Source organism: Catharus ustulatus, chromosome 11 (genome assembly GCF_009819885.2).
Source record: "Catharus ustulatus isolate bCatUst1 chromosome 11, bCatUst1.pri.v2, whole genome shotgun sequence".
Lineage (NCBI taxonomy): Eukaryota > Metazoa > Chordata > Aves > Passeriformes > Turdidae > Catharus > Catharus ustulatus.
The window spans coordinates 1,969,875-1,987,977 of NC_046231.1; the positions used below are offsets into that span (position 1 = coordinate 1,969,875).

Genomic DNA, 18,103 nt, shown 5'->3' on the forward strand with positions numbered 1-18,103 from the left:
GGGTTGTTCTTAAATTTGGCAAATGAATCAAACTTTTACAGGCATCATTTACAGAGATGAAAAGCATGTGGTCCAGGATAAAAAGCAAGGAGAGTGTAGCATGATATTAAATGCTTACACACTGACTTACACACTGACTTAGAAACATATTTCACTAGGCTAAAGAGCAGGTTTGAGTCTCTCTCTGTAGGCTAAAATATATAAAGCCCTTCAAAAGAAATAGTTGATGGGTAGAAATAGAAGCTCCTAATTTATGTCAATACACATTTTATAAAATGGGAAGAGTTTAGGTGAATTATGCTCCTTTTCAGGCAGCATATAGAATTGTAACAGCTTTTAAATAGAGTGCAAGTTCTCTTTTTTCTTGGAAAAAATTGATGTGAAATTGAAAACTCCTTTCAGATGCCTGCTGGGCTGGCACGGTGTCAAATTGTTTGGCTTGACTGTCTCTCTCTTTCTTTCCCTTCCCATTGTTTACAGACAACATCCTCAGCTCCAACTGACTGTATTTAAACAGCAACTAATTATGGGCCAGAGGATTTGGAAAAGGCACCATACTAAAGAGTCTCCATGTCTTAGGTCAGGAATATACCTCGCTGCAGGCAAATCACAAAGTGCTGGTCTGAACAAGGGTGTGGGATGAGAGAGAGAAAGGAACCAAAAATGTTTTCAGACAAGTGCTTTCTGGCATCTGATTACAGTTGGGAAAGTGGATGACTCCCAGCTTTGCCTCAGGTTCTATGTGCTGGTTTGAAAGGTCTTCTAGACAGAGCATATTTGCCAAACTCAGGGAGGAGGGGGTACTTCCCACAAGGCACTTTCTAGTCAGAGTACATCAAAGCTGCACTGCCAACTTGGATCTTAGTCGGACTCATAACTTTGGTATCCCTGGAAGAGATTTAGGTATCAGAGTGGTTTAAACCAAATTTTGCTGAAGTGTGTGCCTGTGTTAGCCCAGATTTGCCTGTAATGTGTACTGGAACTTGTGTACCTTACAGTGAGACAAAATCATTCAAGGCCATTGTCCTGCAATGCCTTTGCCATGGCTCTTGGAAGACAGGCAAGTTCTCCTGGACCAGCTGCCTGGAAAGGAGTCCTAAAGCCTTCCAGCCCCACATTCTGTAAGAGAGGACACAGGTAACTGTGAAATCCAAAGTGTGTTTGTATGATTTTGGAGGGGATTGATTCTAAAGAGTGTGATGGGGCATGGAAGCTCCTGGGATATTATTGGCCACTTACACTTAAGAGCTATTGGATCAAATTTGGGAGTTGGACAAGATGATCTCCAAGGGTCCCTTCCAACCATAATTATTCTGTGATTCTGTGAAATTTGATGATGCAGCCACCACAGAGGAGGCTAACCTGGTGGAGGCTTTGTTTTGGTGTTAGCCAAAGAGTTCTTGATATTACTGAATTTTTAAAATATATAATGCCTTCTCTTATTTATAGCCTTCTCTTTGTTTTGGTTATATACCATTTCTTGTCAAATGCAGTTGAAATAAATAATGTGATACAGAAGGTAACTGAAGGTAACGGAGAGTCTGTCAGGTTTCTTTCCTCTATTATCTGTGTGTTTTGCATATACAAAGATGATTAGTGACCAAGTGACATGGATTTTAATGCTTTATTCAATAATTCACTCAGCTTTGCACAGATTCATATGAGATTCTCTTATTATTGGAGGGGGAAAAAGAAAGAACTCAACACATTAAAAATTTATGCCCAGTAGTTAATTTGCTTTAAAAAACTACATGGAAGGAAAGTAGAAGAGTTGGATCCTGTTCTGACTAAGGGAATTTTCTTTGGGAGCCTTATCTACCAACTGTGCTTATCTGTTCTCAGGAATTACAATGTGGTTAGTTTACAGTCTATTATGAAAAGTTGCATGCAATGTGTTAATTATATTGGTAATTTAGTAACTATGTTCTGCACTAATTAGTAAAACTGAATATCATATTGCTCATCCTGGATCACTTTCAATGCTGCTGCATATTTTTTCAGTGTTTTAGCTCTTCTCATTAAAGCATGTATGTACAAGCCAACATACCTTGTGAACTTTGGAAAGAAACCCAAAGCCCCCAGCGCTTTATTGTGTCTGTCATATTAAGCAAGAAAATAATCTGGTGGTTTGATAGAGATTATCATGGCAGAACATCTTCTGTGGGTTAAGGAATAGAACTGAATAGAATACTTTTCCATCACATGTGTTAAATGTAGAGTAAAGGACAGTGCTCTGTATTGGGAATGTAGCTGAGAGAGGTTTTGGCACAATGAATCTAATTATACCCTCACATTTAAATGTTTTTGGTTAGAGGTAGGTAAAATTGAAGGTTACACACTGTAAAATCCTTGTCATGTTTATTCCCAGTGTTATAATTTGGAACAAATTTTTTAAAAGTAAGCATACTTGTCTCTGTGAAGTGATTGAAAAGGAAAGGTTTAGTACTACAGTAAGAAAAAGCAGCTATTTGGAAATGGTCTTACCTAAATATTAGATATATAAATGTGACTCAAATATGTATTGTGCTGAATTCTCTCCAGACCACTGTGAAATGCAGATGTGTTAGCACTTAAACATCGTTTGGGAAATGGATGGATGCTTCACTTAAAGACCTAGGAAGAGACCTGTTGCTTGTTCCCACAGCTTGAATATTAATCTAGACTCCCCAGACTTTTATGAAGTACATGGGACAATCTAATGTAAGGATTGAACAGCCCTCTGGGAGGAACTGTAGAGGCTGAGAGAGGACTTGAATTGATGTTTGAGATTAACAAACCCAACTGGATCACAGAGAGACCTTGAAACACTTAAAAATATCTGATGCCCGATCTTCATGTGATACATTGTGTACTGCAGTATACTAGCAGAGCCTTTGTGATATAAATAGGAAACCCACATCAGATTCATTGGCTCTGAGCTGGTTACTAGTGCTCAGGTAGAGATTTGGAGGTGATATTAACTACTTCTGTAGCAGTTTTGTCTTCAGAGTTCAGGAGCACTTAAAAAATTTAAATGTAATACTCAAATTTAGTGGAGAGAAATAGAGAAAAAAAAATAATCTGTGGAACAGCTAAGAGACCCATCAGGAAAAACAAATAATGAGCAGAGTAGGGCCACGGAGTAGTCTGTGTCACTGAGCCCTAAGCAAGGCTGTTCAGTGGGAACTTCCTGAGGGAAGACTGGGCTAGTTCCTACTGAAATCTGTGGGTTTTTCAGTTTGGTATCATGGTTCAGCTCCCGACTCGGGACTGGGCCACCCGGGAGTGACAAAGAAAATAATCGGAAAGCCCAGAAAAGAACTCTAATAAAAGGAATAAAACAACAGATGCACATAAACCGAACACAGTATAGGGCAACCCCCAAAGACACGGACAATGGGGTGAACAGAACCTTATGTAATCTTATCTGAGGGGTAGGGAACCAATGGACAACGAGAACTAAAAACATCACTAGATATGGAACAAGCTGCCAACCAATCATAACTCACAACATTGCCATATAAGGAACTACTTCATTAACATAACTGTACCCATAATCCCATTCTTCTCGCCCCAACCTAACCAGATTTCTCTCTTCTTAGCATCCTGCTTCCCAAGGCCTTAGGTTGATGCTTTCATTGTTGTCAGAGGCTGGTCTACCATCCATCCCAACTAGTTGAGTTCCCACAGTTTAGTAATTTCTTACCCACCAGTACTGGTGTAACTCAGTCATGTTTCACACCTCCTGAAGAGAAAAGCAAGCAGTTTAGCTGGAACTGATGGTGTTTTCACAGCAATCTTCTTACCCAGCTTTCATCGTAAAAAAAGTAGGAGTGGGACCATACTCCGCAGGCTCAACCTCTGTGCTGAAAATAATAGGATTTAGCTGTTGCCTGGGACATGAGGGTTCTGGGTTAATTCTCCAACTGAAATGCTTGGCATCCTCATCTGAAAAGCTCTCCACCCACCTTCTAGTGCCCAGTTGGTGTTACCCTCAGAGGACTGGCCTGAAAGGAACAAATACACTTCACCCTTTGTCCTGCCCTCCATGACTCAGGAATGTTCAAGGCAGCCTTCATACATACCTTCTTGCTCCTACAGTGGCTTTTCCATGGCTGGAACAGTGCTGAGGGGATCTGTATTATGTTGAAACCTTTGGCATCATCTCTTTGTCCTCCTGCACTGGCTGCTACTCAGTAAGTCCTGCAGAGCACTTTGAAATTTGCAATGGGTATTTTTCCCTCTTTCATTTGACAAATACTTCTCCCCTACTGCAGTATAGGCTTGTTTTGTATTTACTAATGGAGTTATTTAAAGAGGATAGATATCATACTTTTGCTCATTTTCAAAATGGGTGAATAAACCCAGATTCTGACAGATCCTAAATATTAAGAAGTGATTTTTCCATACGATAGTTGTTCCTGAATTTTGGGCTGCTTTTTAAAATTTTTTCCCCCCCTTCATACAAATATATCTGTTCCTGTAAAAGTGTCATCAGATCCAGGGTGGGGTAAAGCAAGAGGAAGAGCTCCACCCAAGCTTAGTGGTTAGGACACTCATCTGAGATGTAGGAGATCCAGATTCAAGTCAGTGTTTTCCTGGTTCAAAGTAGGGACTTGAACCTCCCGACTACTGAGTTGAGGTTCAGGGCTTGGTCTCCCAGCATATTTGAGAGGTTTTAGTTTTATTTTGTATTGTGTTGAAGGCAAAATTCAAACACCAAAATTATTTTGCTTGAAGCCCTAATTCCCTATGTGGCAAACTCAACCAGGGCTCTGAGAAGCAGACTTTGCCATGGCTTTGGACATGAACATTTGGAGGCAGAGCCATAACTGAGTGTCCTTTGGGTCCTGTGGATGGATGTGCAGCAGTTAGCTCTATGCCTGCTGCACATGGGCATCAGCCAAATGCCAAACCTGCAGGGACCAGAGGTTGCCACGAGAGCACTTCACATGTGGATAAATATAGAAGAACTAGAGCAATTTTTCTACACTGGAAATAATCTTAATATACTATTTCTTGTGTCTTCCTGCTTGTCATCTTTCACTGGTTTCATTCATAGGGATTTAGACTATCTGCAGCATGTTGTGACACACTTAAAGAGCCCTTTAAGTAGCTTTGCTTTAAGTTTTCAGTCCAGCCTACAAATAAAGAAAGGAGGTTAGCTGAATACAGAAAGTAAAAGTGAGCTCATTGAACAAATACTATCATTTCTGTGAAAATCTGATTAAGTGTTTAATGTCCGACAATATGGTTTGTCCTTTAAAAAAAACCCGTTGTGGTTCATTCTGACGTATCCCCACATTTTGGTATATTCAGCTGACCTATCATCATTTCAGGCAAGCTTTCTCACACCAAGTGACTATTGACTTTTTTCTCAATGAAGGAAAATTCTACTTTGCCTTTACTGAAAAACAAATTTGCATGAGTGTGTAATTACACCTGGAGTATTTTCTAAGGAAAAACTTTCTGGTTTGGAACTAAGTTAAATTTTCTTGAACTAACACTCTACAGCTTAATGAATGTATTTTTGTTACTTGGCTAGTGTTTAGTAAGAGAAACTGTTTTGGTTTCTGAAAAACTATAAGGGATTCCAGGTAAAGGGAAATTATAATGTGATGAGAGACATTGAGAAAGAACATATAACTTCATGTTTATAAAGCTGAACTATAGAAACAGAGTGACTATTTACGTAATAGATGAGACTCAGCTGGGGAATGGTAATTCATGCCTATTTATCTTGAAGATCTATCACTTTTAATGAAGGATAATAGCACTCACAACAGCCACATACATGTCTGGAAAAAGCCCATGTGTGTAGTGCAAAAATTTGCCTTGCCTCAGGCACATACACTTGAAAAATTGAATGCTGTGGTTATAGGTTGGTTTTGGCAGAATCACGAAATAAAAAACCCACACTACACAATACTAGTATCTTGTTAATTGTAATGCTGTATCTCTTTAACCCTTCAATTTGTTTTTTCCTAGATTTTTACTGTGCATGCCACAATAATTTGGGAGTTACATGTTGGAATTACCGCAAATTTGAACAACTAAACCCATCTCCTGGTAGTTTGGTTTTGTGCTGCTAAAATTGAGTCTATGCTTGTGCCAGAGACTGTTTATCATTTACACTAGTGGAGGTAGCGCTTGAAACTGCAGTGTGCTGGGGGCTGGGCAGAGGCTGTGCAAAATGTTTCTGTAGGATGTGACTGTGGCTGGAGAGCTGCCCTGGCCTTCCTTGCTGAGAGTGCTGGCCATGAGCCTCATGGTAGCTGGAGCTGACAGCCTGGAGATAAAAAGGAGAGACAGACACATGTCAGCAGCAAGGAGTCTCTGGTGAGAGACACCTCACACTGCAGTTCACTTCCTCAGCATTGTGTGATCAGTGCACCTCTGGGCATGTGTGTGACTGCTCAGCCCCTCCATCAGAAGCAGAGTGCACAGGAGTGTACCCTCCTGATGAGATGCTAAGATATGAACAGAGAGACAAGACTTATGGTGAGCATGAAGTTATGACTTTCCTGCAAATGTGATAGTTGAAACCTCCACCAGCGAGATTTTACAAGGGGATACAGATATGTAATTTCCTTCATTGCAATTTTTGTGGAAAGGAGACAGGGAGAGCTGACTGCTATGTACATTTAAACTCTCTAGGCTTGGTCTTGCAAAAAGACTGTTTCTTTTACTGGCTTCAATGGCAGTCAAGTCATTGCAGATCTCCTTGTAGGACTGGGGTCCTTGTTGATCCTGATAAGCAGCTACCCAAAATAACTGTTGTTACTGACTGTGAGTTTTTAGCAGGATGGTGTTCTAGCATAGCATCACTAGGAATCACACTCTTAGTTGCTTCCAGTTTTGCTGCTGAATTTAACTATGTCTCATCTCAGTTTTCTCCATTGACTATGTGTTGCTGATTAATTCTTAGTTCAGACCAGAGAGGCCTCTCATGTGGTGTACAAGATTGCTGTGAGTGTCCACCCTGCAGCACACCTGTCTCTCACTTGCTGCAGTGACCTTGATCCAGTATCCCCATGTGCAAGATGCAGCATGTGGCCCTGCAAATCAGTGACCAGCTGCTCCTGACCCCCAGGGTGACAGCAGCAAGTCTGGCCACTGCACTGCACTGCACTGCACTGCACTGCACTGCACTGCAGCTGCTGATGGCACACCAGAGGGAGGGCACTTGTGAGATTCTGTCTTGTCCTTCTTCAGTCCCCACAGTCACATCACATGCCACACAAGTCCTGCTTCTGTGGGCCAAAAGGTGCTTAGTGCTAAAGGTTTGTTTGCCTTGTATGTGCCAGTTGTCTTTCACAGAGGTTTCCTCTGGCTGTAGCTACATTGATGCACAAATATCCAGAAAAACCTTATCTTCTTCCACAAAAGCTTTTTCTTTTTCACAGCTGTCTTCTGTATCTGTCTGAAAACCTGTGCCTCCTAAACCATAGAGAGTTCTGAAACACCAGATCAAGACTGAGTGTTTGAACAGCAGGAATTGAGGAAGAGGCTCTTGTGAGCTTGTGTTTGACAAGGGAACAATGTCCCCAGCTGGGCTATTTCACATCTGATATCCTGCAGTGAGGGTTTCCCATGACCCACAGGTTCCTGATGGGAGATGTAGCACACGCAGGACATTTGCCTACATCTGAGATATGTTTAAGCAGTTTCCAGATTCCCAGAGTAACTTTCTTATTTTCAGTTGAACAGATCTTGCTTTTCAGCCTTTTTGGTTTCATCCCAATTACTGTACTTTTCTGTGGAAAGACCAGAGAGAGATCATACTTGTTCTTAATATACCCTTCTCAGAACAAGCCATCTTATGAGGATTGCCTCTTATTGCTTCCATCTCTGTAAATATCTATATTTTTCCATTTAGTAAGAACAGCTCACCTGATAATCAGTTTAAAATATTGCCTCTGACAGTGAGAGGTAAAGGATTACTTTATTCTTGCTTTTCTCTCTCTCTCTCTCTTTTTTAATCTCTATTTAGGACAGCTAATAATTTTTGCAGAGCAGTGTGTGAAGAAAACACGTTTGTTAGTATGTGGTTTTAGAGGGAAGAATTTCTTTTGTATATGCTGCTTCCACATGCCAGAGCAGTAGAAAGCTTTTCTACTCGAGAGCCTCTGTAAGTACATTGTATTTAAGGTGTTAGTTTTGTAAGGTGGTTAATTATTTTTATTTTAAAATACATAAACAGTTTAGCTGAGCTATTTAAAATCCATTTGGTTTCATTATAGTTGTCATTTACATTGTATGTAAATAATTTTCTCCTCTCTGTCATTGCTAGATGTCTTTGCTTCTGTCAAAATATGAAACATTTAAAAATTACATTAAAATGGTTTAAAATTAGAATATATTAGTGTAATTTGGAAAATATGTTATCTTTACTCAGTCTAATGAGTCAGGCCTAGTTTCTAGATACATTTAATATATTTTAATATTTTATCTGAGTGTTAATAACTCAGTGAAGTAAACAAAAGGAGAATGAAAACAAAAAAAATGTTCTAGTGAAGTAGGAAAAATAAGAAGAGTGTAAGAATAGAAAAAATTAGGAAATGATTCTGCATTACTTTTCCCCCTAAATTCCCTCTTATTTTGCAAAGATTTTTCTAGATAAAGCTTTACCTAGGTAACATTCCCCTTTCAAGTTAAAGAAACATAAATTTATTCAATAAGACTTCAATGCAGAGTGGAGATTTCCATTTCTTAACACCAAGGAGCTATGCTCATGCATTCAGTACTGTTTACAAAAATGGACTAATAAGAGAAAATAGCTTTATCATTGTGGTTTTCCTTGTGGTCAGCATCAGCACAGGAGAAGGAAGGGTATGGAGGAAGAGTAGTCACATTTCAACAAAAAGGCAACAGGGCAAATCTTGCTGTTAGTGGGTGTAAGGCCAGAGCCAACTGCCAGCTTTAAAGGAGTGGATGCAGAATCACTCTGCTGCATCCAGAAAAGAGGATCTGGTGCTTTACCAATAGAATTATTCTAGAGAAGTAGGAAAAAAGTCCAATATACTGTTTCTGCTTGCATGTTTAATTTGCTCTTGCAAGGTTATCTTGCAAGAGACCATCCTGGGGGTAAATTTTCCCAAGTGAGTCTCTTACTGATGTAAGATTTGCACCTCTGTGGTTGATCCAAGGTTTGTGTTCCAACTGCCAAGCCCTGAGCAAACTCCTCATAATTTTCCACCATGGATTTATGCACCAGTTTGCCATTATGTGAGCTAAGTACCAAATACATATTTCTCTGGTAACCTAAATCACAATATATATATGGACAGCAATGACCTAAAATCATACAACTGTTTCTCTGGTCCCACCTCACAGAATCTGTGGGTAAAAAAATGAGGAACTAAATAAAAGAGTTGGGAACGAGACAATGCTGTGGCTCTTGATATGTGAATTGTACAGGATCCTAGCTATTTCTAGCAAAGGACACCACAGAAATTCTGTCTGAAACACAGTCCTGCACTGAAATCGCCCCTGCCAGCCAAAAAGTCTGGTGGTTCCAGTGATGCTTGTACGACAGGTATTGGGGAAAACGGAGAGCCTTTGCAGGCTCCTGTTTGGATGAGTTTGTGCATGAGTGATGGGCTTGTACCATCAGTATAGGAGCATTGGTACATGTGAAATGCCTGCCATTGCAAAACATTAAATTGCATTGAATTACATTATACTATATCTTTTCGATGAATAATTTGCAATATTTTTTTACCCAAAGGGCCCTGTCTTGAGGTCTTTTACCTAGCTTACACTCCCAGTGACACTGAAATAAGAGTTGAGGCAACCCTGCTTGGAAACTTTACAAAGAAAACATACATATCCAGTTTGCTCAACATGGGTGTCTGAAGAAATGTTAAAAGGTGTTCAAGATGCAAATGTTTGTTTATGAAACATTCGAGAGAATTTCACAATGGCGTATTAGAGCAACCTAATTTTCCACTTGAACCCTTGTACATCAGATATGTGCCACATGGATATATCCACTCAGCACCTGTCCTATCATTCCCACTGATGGTGTTTCATGAGGTTAGTGTGACAGCAGTTTCTTAGCCTGCAGCATCATGACTGCCTTGTGACAATGCAGGTGTGTGTTCCTCCTAGGAAAGGTGTCGAACTGGCTGGACTGCCCCAGTGTGTTCAGCACCTGTGCTGATGGAGCAGTGTGGAGAGCACAGGGGAGCTGATACATGGGGTTGATTTTTGCGTGAATGGGTTCCCAGATCTAGCTCCCTGTGCAGTCACACGGGGATTAGGTAAGAGATGACATGATCAGACCTACTCCTTGCAGCAGCAGCAACCTTTGAAGCTCCATGATGTTTTGGTTTTTTTCACTGAATCACAAAACTTTCTAAGTTGAAAGGGACCTGCAAGGATCACTGAGTCCAACTCTTGAGCAAATGAACCATACAGGGATCAAACCCACAAACCCTGGCATTATTAACAGCCTGCCCTAACCAACAGAACTAATCTCAGCGTCAGTGTTGGCTCAGTGTTAGTGCAGATAACTCTTCGGTACAATGTGTGAAACTAGATCCTTGCACTGTGAATGCAGGCAGGCTTCCCAAGGTACCAAGGGTGGATTTCACACTAATGATAAGATCTTCACCATCATGACTTACAAGAGTGTCCAAAGATGGCTTTCTGGCTCTACCCTCTTTCCCCTGTTGCTAAATCCCAGGATAATAACTAGAGGCTGGGAAGCAGCTGTCTGCAAACTTCGCATAAATTATCCTAATTATTTGGCATATTGTAGGAGAACTTCTTAGTTTCTGTCAGTTCTTTTTTAGAATGTGAATCAATTGCAAAACCATGATGCAGCATTCCAGCATGTATTGCAGAGTTTCCGGGATCCTGCGTAGCTGCAAACTTTCACTTCGTGCTAATGTACTGCACACTAATGGGTGAACTTTCTAAAGTCAATGTTCTGAAAGCATGGAGGTATTTTGAAATATACCCTAAGTAGATAAAAATAATCATCTAGTATTTTACTCCCAGTTAACCTTTTGATGAGAAAAAGTATAGTGTCTGGCAGTATAACTGAAAGTCCAGTTGGTCTCAGTGGTAATATTAATGGAATAGCTTCTCTTCTGTGTTAATGAATCAGAATCTGCAGCTGATTAAATAATCTCTACATTCAACATCAATGAACAGGGGATATGCAGAAAGGAGCCATAATTACCACACAGTCAGGGTAAATGGACATTTTTTGGCAGTGCACTTCACAATTATTGAACCTTAGCTAAAATCCTAAAATTGTGGATGCAGCTGAGACTGGAGTTGATATCTTCTGTAGGCCACCTCACCTTTTCAGCATTTTTAGCTTTAGTCTGAGAAATAGTCTCTTTCCCTGTACCACCCCCTCTTTCTGGCTCAGTCACTCTTTAATGATTCAATGCAAAGTTAAACAGTGGCTCCCAAAAAAACCAGAGAGAATGCTTCCTCCAGTATCAGTGGGGTAGTAGGTATGTCTCAGTTACAGAAGGGAATGAAACTTGTTTCCTTTCCACACTGTCCTTCTGGGTGAATTTTTGCCTCTGAGCTGTTATTGAATGGGGGGAATGGGGGACCACTGAAGCCAGTGGTCTTATGAGAAGATGACCATGTTCTGTGAGAAGACTGCTCTGCAGGAAGCACTGAGCTTCCTTATGTGATTGAGTAGTGTAAGGAAGATGGAGGGAGCTCCTACAAGTCTGCTGCATAGATCTAGGGCTTACCTGTGCGCAGATCAGGCACACTAGGATGATGAATTCAGACCAAAGCAGCTGGGACTTTGATGATTAGGGTCTTTTTTGTCTCCAGGCATTGAGTTCTGTCAAACATATTGCTAGAGTAAATTTTGTTGAATCAAACAGAGGGTTTCCTGATTGTATTAAAATTAACACAATAAAAACATTGAATTCAGTCCTGATATGACTGACTCCTAATCAAATAGATTCACCAGCAACTTACTGTGCTATTATATATCTCAGATAGGGGCAAAAACATCTGAGAAATTGGTACAAATAGTGAAATTTGGGTTCTAGATCTCATGGCAGGCAGAAGGCTAAGATCTCTTCTTTTTGACCTGATTGATGCTTGCTAATGATAGTTTAGATGCTTAGTGGTGTTTCAAAATTAATTTGTATTTTGAAAACTTTTATACAAGACATCAAAGATTCTCTTCTCAGGACACTGTGCTGTGTTGCTGACTTGAGCAGGAATTTAAACATGAATACACTTTTGAAGGAGTGGATCCTGAAGTGGGATGTAAGGTGCAGATGGATGTTGGATCCTGGTGTTCCATTAAGCTCACCAATGCTTATCCTTTTGACATGCAGTAAACTGGGAATTGGGGTGGGAGCCCCCTAAGAATGGGTTTTCTTGGGAGCAGTTTGGTACTTTTGTTTTTGCAGTGTAGTCTGAGAATGTTAGAAGCTGAGCTGATCTTCTTGTTCTGGGACAACTGAAGGGTTTGGTTTTTTTTGATAAACAGGTTGTAGGAGGTGAAGGTGAAAAAATAATTGCAAGGAACATGGTGAGAAATTAGTTCTGTAAAGGTGGCTGAGTCCTACTTTTCTCCATCAGTTTGCTACCCTTGCTATTTGTATAATTCATTGCAAAATTTTTCTGACAAGTCTTTTGTTTGGTGGGGAGGACAGAATTATGAAAGTGCTTTGTTGAGCTCCTAATTCCCCTAGCTGTCCTGGTGTTGACACCTAATGTACCAGAGCAGCATGACAGTTAAGATCAGCATTCACCAGCAGATAATATCATACAGATTTTATTTCCTTTGCTAATCAAATGTGGTATCAGTGATATCTGATGACAATTTCTGTCTTTTTAATAATTTTTCTTTTGTGGAAAGCCTTGAATACTCAGCTGTAGTTGCATACCTGGAATCATTTATTCTCTGCACAGAGATGCAATAAGATGTTTGCTCCAGTTAAGCCAAGACTGAATTGTGCCTCAAGGACTCAGCCAGCCAGCTGCTGAATCTTGATCAAACTGACACAGCCACCTCTCATCCCTGACAGGGGGACTGAATACCCCTCACAGGAATGTGATCTTCTTTCACCCTTTTAAGCATCCCAGTGTAAACTGGAGGACACATTGATTTGCTGGCTGGGCACAGAGGGAGAGATGCCTGCAGCCCATTACCTCTGCCCTCAGCAGCTGTGGCAGACAGACTGTGCTGCAGGTTCCAGGGAGTGTGAGGATGTACTTGGACAGCTGAAGAACATGAACAAGGGGAAGAAAATGGACTGTCTCTGGGCAAACATGTCCTGATTTATAATAGAGCTATATTTATGTTAGTTGTAACCACATTATTCAATATAATTGGGGTCAAGAATTGAATGAGTCTAAAAGAATGCAAAAAATAGTTTCAAAATTCCTATTATAAATAAAGACCTGGTTTAGAGGTTTTGTGAGAACTCCAGAAGCTGAAAGGGTAGTAAACCCCCAGTGTTTTCCAAAAGACAATGCCAGAAAAACCACATGAAAATTCCTCTCAGTGGAGACTGACTGCTTTAAATTTATTTCTTTTTTTTTAATTTTGGTGCTTGTCAGTCTCTCATGCTGCCCTCACTGTCAGTTTATTTTCACGCTATTTCTGTGCAAGCTAACCAGTTCATCACTGGTATATTCTGATTCCAGTCAAGAGCAGGGACCTGCTGTTTGTAGCTGCCAGGAGGCAGCTTCCATCCCCTCAGCATGCACCAAGGCATCAACACCTGTCAGTCACACAGAGCCATGGCAGCTCCCTCCAGACTTGTGTTTCACTGGGAAATGTCTGTATTTTTCCCCAGCTGCATTTTGGAAGGCTGGCCACCACTGGGCTGAGGCCAGTTCTGCTCTCCTTTACATTTTTGTGCTGCCCCAGAGCAACATTTGTTTGAAGAGTTCCTAGTGTTTGCCTAATTTTTTTGCATCTTGCGTCTTTGCTTATGCTCTGCTTATGCTTTGGTAAGATGATACCAAGCCCATAGTGGAAGCTGTGACTTGGCACATCTTTTAAAAAATAATTTTATCATATCTAGCTCTGTCGAAAGGGATGCTACTCCCATCAGTGAGAACTCTCCTGACTATTGCTTCTCTTCCTAGTTTTCAAGCAAATGTTAAGCTCCCCGCTTTTCCCAAAGCTTCTCTTTCTACCTACTCCTGCCTTCTTCCTCCATGATGCTCTGGAGAAACACTGACAAATAATTCTCTGCAATCAATGTTTTTATGGCCATGTTGCCATAATGAAAGAAATTGTCATCATTTTAACCAAAAAACCTCACTAGAATGTGACTTGTAAGCTGTAGTAATGCAGACATTTTCTGTTACAGTTAACCTTTGCTCTTCAGTTAAAGCTGTTATCTCAGACCTAAGCCAAGGGTCATAGATAAAACCTCCCTGGTTTTTTCCACCTCTTAAGCTGAGTTGCATCAGTGAACCATTAACTTAGTAGATTATTTACTGTTACCTTTGTGGAAGAAATGCATACTGTACTTTTTCTGCATTGCATGGGTTTGATTTATGTATGGCCCCAGTTCTATAGGTTCCCCACTAAGGCAGGGCCTTCATATTATAGAAAAGTAAACAGGCAAAATTTGCCTGAACAGTAGTCAAAACAGAGAAATTCACATACTTTTTTGTCCTTATATCTTTTCTATTTAACATGCACCACTAATAGTCTTGATTTGCACCAGCAAAAAACTAATTACAGCAACGTTAGATAAGTGTTAGCCTCAAGTTAAACGAGTTGTGCCTGGATTCTCCAGGGAGCTGCAGCCAATTGATTATACCCCTGACCTGAGGACAGGCTACAAATTGGCCCCAGCACTGATTAGAACAATATTAGAGAAGAGATTACCATGTTTTGGGGGCTGCTCTATTTGTGCCCAGGTGCCAGTGGCCATTGTGGCCTGCCAAAACACAGCTTGTGCTGGGCTACCCATCTGTGCCCTTGCTGTGGCCTTGCAGGAACTGCTTGCACCAGCTCTGTGGCAGGGTAAAATATACTGAGAACGAGTGAGCCCTTCCAAGGGGCCAGTGTTTGGGAGTGGAGAGGCTATGGGCTGACTGCATCATCCTCCCATTGGCAGCTCAGCTGGAAGAGATAACACAGCAGGAGACATCTGCCAGCAGTAACCAGCTTTTCTGCTCCTTGGCTAGCAAATTGAGCCTTCCTGGCATGATTATTTTACACTTCCTCCCAGTTTCACCAGCCTATCTTTGAGTGTCAGATTTTACAGCAATTTTTGGGGGGTGGACTTCCCTATTTCTTCTCCTGCACACTCCTCTTTGCTGTTGCCAAACGTCATCTCCCCTCCCAACACGTTGGAGTTCCCAAAGCAAAGGGAGTGGAGTGTGAGGAAACAAAGGGATTTGTCTGATTCAAGTTTCATTTGGTCTTTCAATCAATTGAGAAATAAATGTGATGTCCCCCTCCACTCCCTATTGACTGGGCCTGTGCATGTAGGCCAGGCATCTGGAACTGGATTTTCCAACGGTTGGGAAAGAGCTAAATCCTTAAGAGGAGATTTGCAAGGAGGTGTGGAATAAAAGGGATAGGTTCCAAAGCCCTTACAATGGGAGCCAGAGAGAGGTGATTCACTCAGCTCTGCTCCTTGCCTTTTACAGATGCCCTTTAGAGGAGGCCAGAGCTCCTGGAGAAGGGAGGTACAAGCCAGCTCTGACTGCTTTTATGATGTTTACTTTGACTTCAGCTCATTTCTTGACAAAGCAAGGCTTACTACTACTTTCTTTCTGTACTGTGGGGAAGGATAATTTGAATCTCTTTTGACAAGCAGGTTTAGTTCTGCACAGCATTGCTGCTTTGCTAAGGGGTATAGCTGGGTCTGACAGTGGTGTAAGGGGAGCAGAGCAGGAGCTTGATCCTGTAGCCCACGGTTTGATGATGCTGCAGAGGCTCTGCATGGTCTGAGCAGCCCCCAAAGGGCTTTGGGCTGCTTTTAGATGTAAATTCCCTGTGGCAGCAGACTGGGGACAACACTGCTGGCTGCTACCTTGATAAATCTAATGTGCCCAAAGTGGCTCGGTTTCTGGGGGCAAAGCAGAAGGAGAGGGCAAACAGAAAAAGCTGGGATCTCACTGTTTCCTCACACACACAGCTGCCTTGAGCACATGGCTGCTGTGCATTGTGCAGCACTGTTCAGCTTGGGCCTGGGTTATCCAGCTAGGTCAGGGGAAGACACTGATCTGTCTTTAAGCAGGATTAAACCAGAGCCAGAGGCTGGTGACAAACTAAGTTTGGTCTGCTTCCTTCCAATGCCCAAGAGTACACCACCCTCTTGGATACAGGTCCAATTTCACATCTCAGGTGTGATGTCTTCTTGTGCCCAGGTGCCAGTGGCCATTGTGGTCTGCCAAAACACAGCTTGTGCTGGGCTACCCCTCTGTGCCCTTGCTGTGGCCTTGCAGGAACTGCTTGCACCCGATCAGTGGCAGGGTAAAATATCCTGAGAACAAGTGAGCCCTTCCAAGGGGGCAGTGTATGGGAGTGGAGAGCCCTCTGGTCTGATACTGCTCAGACCACTCAGCAGCTGAGTAGTTCATGCCCTTACACCCTGCACTGAGGGCTTAGGACACTCAGTACCCACCATGCAGAGCCCATCTCCCACATCCTGCACTTTCAGGACATAGGCAAGCATGGGTAGGACACCTCTTTCCATGTCCTGCAATTTATGTCAGCATTTCCAAGTACCCTGCCAGCAGCCCCCATCATCCCCACATACTCTGCCACTTGCCATCTGCCAAATGCAGTGCAGCCTTGAAAGGCTATAATCTGAGGCTTATGCAGGGTACTGTGTACATTTCCTTTCCCCACCTCCTCCAAAGGTGTATGGAACAAAATCTTGTGCTCCCAAATCAGAGTCCCCCTTTGCCCACCCTGAGTTGTGCACAGAGATGTTGCAGTAGGTAGAGGAAGCAGGCTGAGAAGGGAAATAAACCTCTGAGTGCATGACACCCTTATTCAAGTCAAACTCAAAAGTCCTGTTTGCTGCATGGATCTAACACCCTTCTCTTTTCTCTTTCCCAGCCTGGATACCCTTTACAAAAAACAGCCCACACCAGTGAACCTGGATCTAATTGGTTGCCACAGTAAATTATGTAGGGAGAATTTTAAGTAACTTTAAATGCACTCACTGAATCAGCTTTGAACTCATTTTAATAAGACCAATGTGTCTTTGTGAGTGATTGATGCTTTTTGTTTCCAGCTATAACATGGTTCTGTGCTTCAGCCTTAACCTTGCTCTAGCTTATTTGCCGTTTTTTAACTAGACATCTAGACTCCTCTAGATGTAGGTCTGTGTGGATTATGACTATGTGGCTTACAAAAGGCTGTAGAGGAAACAGTTCAGTCCTATCCTTCGTGTTCATGGTGCTGTTCATAATCAGTGTCAAGATAACAATCTGCTAGTGTTTTTCCAAAGGAATATAATTTTCCTCCGCATGACTTTAGCTCTGAAGAGGAGTTTGTTTTACCCCTTATTACAATAGATGATTTCAGAGTTGAGCAATATGATGAAAAGGTTGAGGTTAAGTAAGGTCCGGAAGAGAAAGCCCATGTGGCCGTAGGTGTCCTTAACAGGTGAATTTTAAGTACCTTTTTCCTTCTCAGGAACACACAAGTAATTCAATTCTGATTTTCCTATGGTTTGAAACCTCTGTTATTACTGTTTATATTTCTTTCTATTCTGTGCCTTGGTGCAAGTGTTATTTCTAGCTGCCTGTTGCTCTCTCCTATAAATGTAAAATGTCATGAAAAACCTTCAGCTGCAGGACAAGACTGAGAGATGTAGGAAAAGTAATATCTGTGTTGCTATCTCTGTTCATGGTGGTGCTGTCTGACAGCTCAGTTCTCTGGGGTGCATGTGTAAGCAGTCCTTCTCAGGGGTATGTCTTGGGAAGAAGACAAACTTGTCTTTGGGCCATTCTTCCTCTGTAGGACTTGTGGCATGACCTAGATTTTTTCCCCAGAACTTTTCTTCCAGAATTTTATAAAGGGAAAACATCGTTTTTCAGGAAACTAACTATTTCATGTTGACCCTCTCCTCCCAGGGAGGCTTTGGCTGGTGGTATTAATTGCTCAAATTCTGCAAGAAAGAAACTTCAGCTATGTGGA

General features: G+C 41.6%; 1 protein-coding gene across 1 annotated transcript in view; it reads left to right on the forward strand.

The window, feature by feature from the left end:
- Window positions 1-18,103, forward strand: part of LOC117001535 — a 149,139-nt gene that overhangs the window by 66,710 nt on the left and 64,326 nt on the right. Inside the window, exon 4 of the mRNA XM_033069954.1 lies at window positions 999-1,137. Within this exon, the coding sequence (XP_032925845.1) occupies window positions 999-1,137 (139 nt within the window). The remainder of the gene's footprint in view (window positions 1-998; window positions 1,138-18,103) is intronic.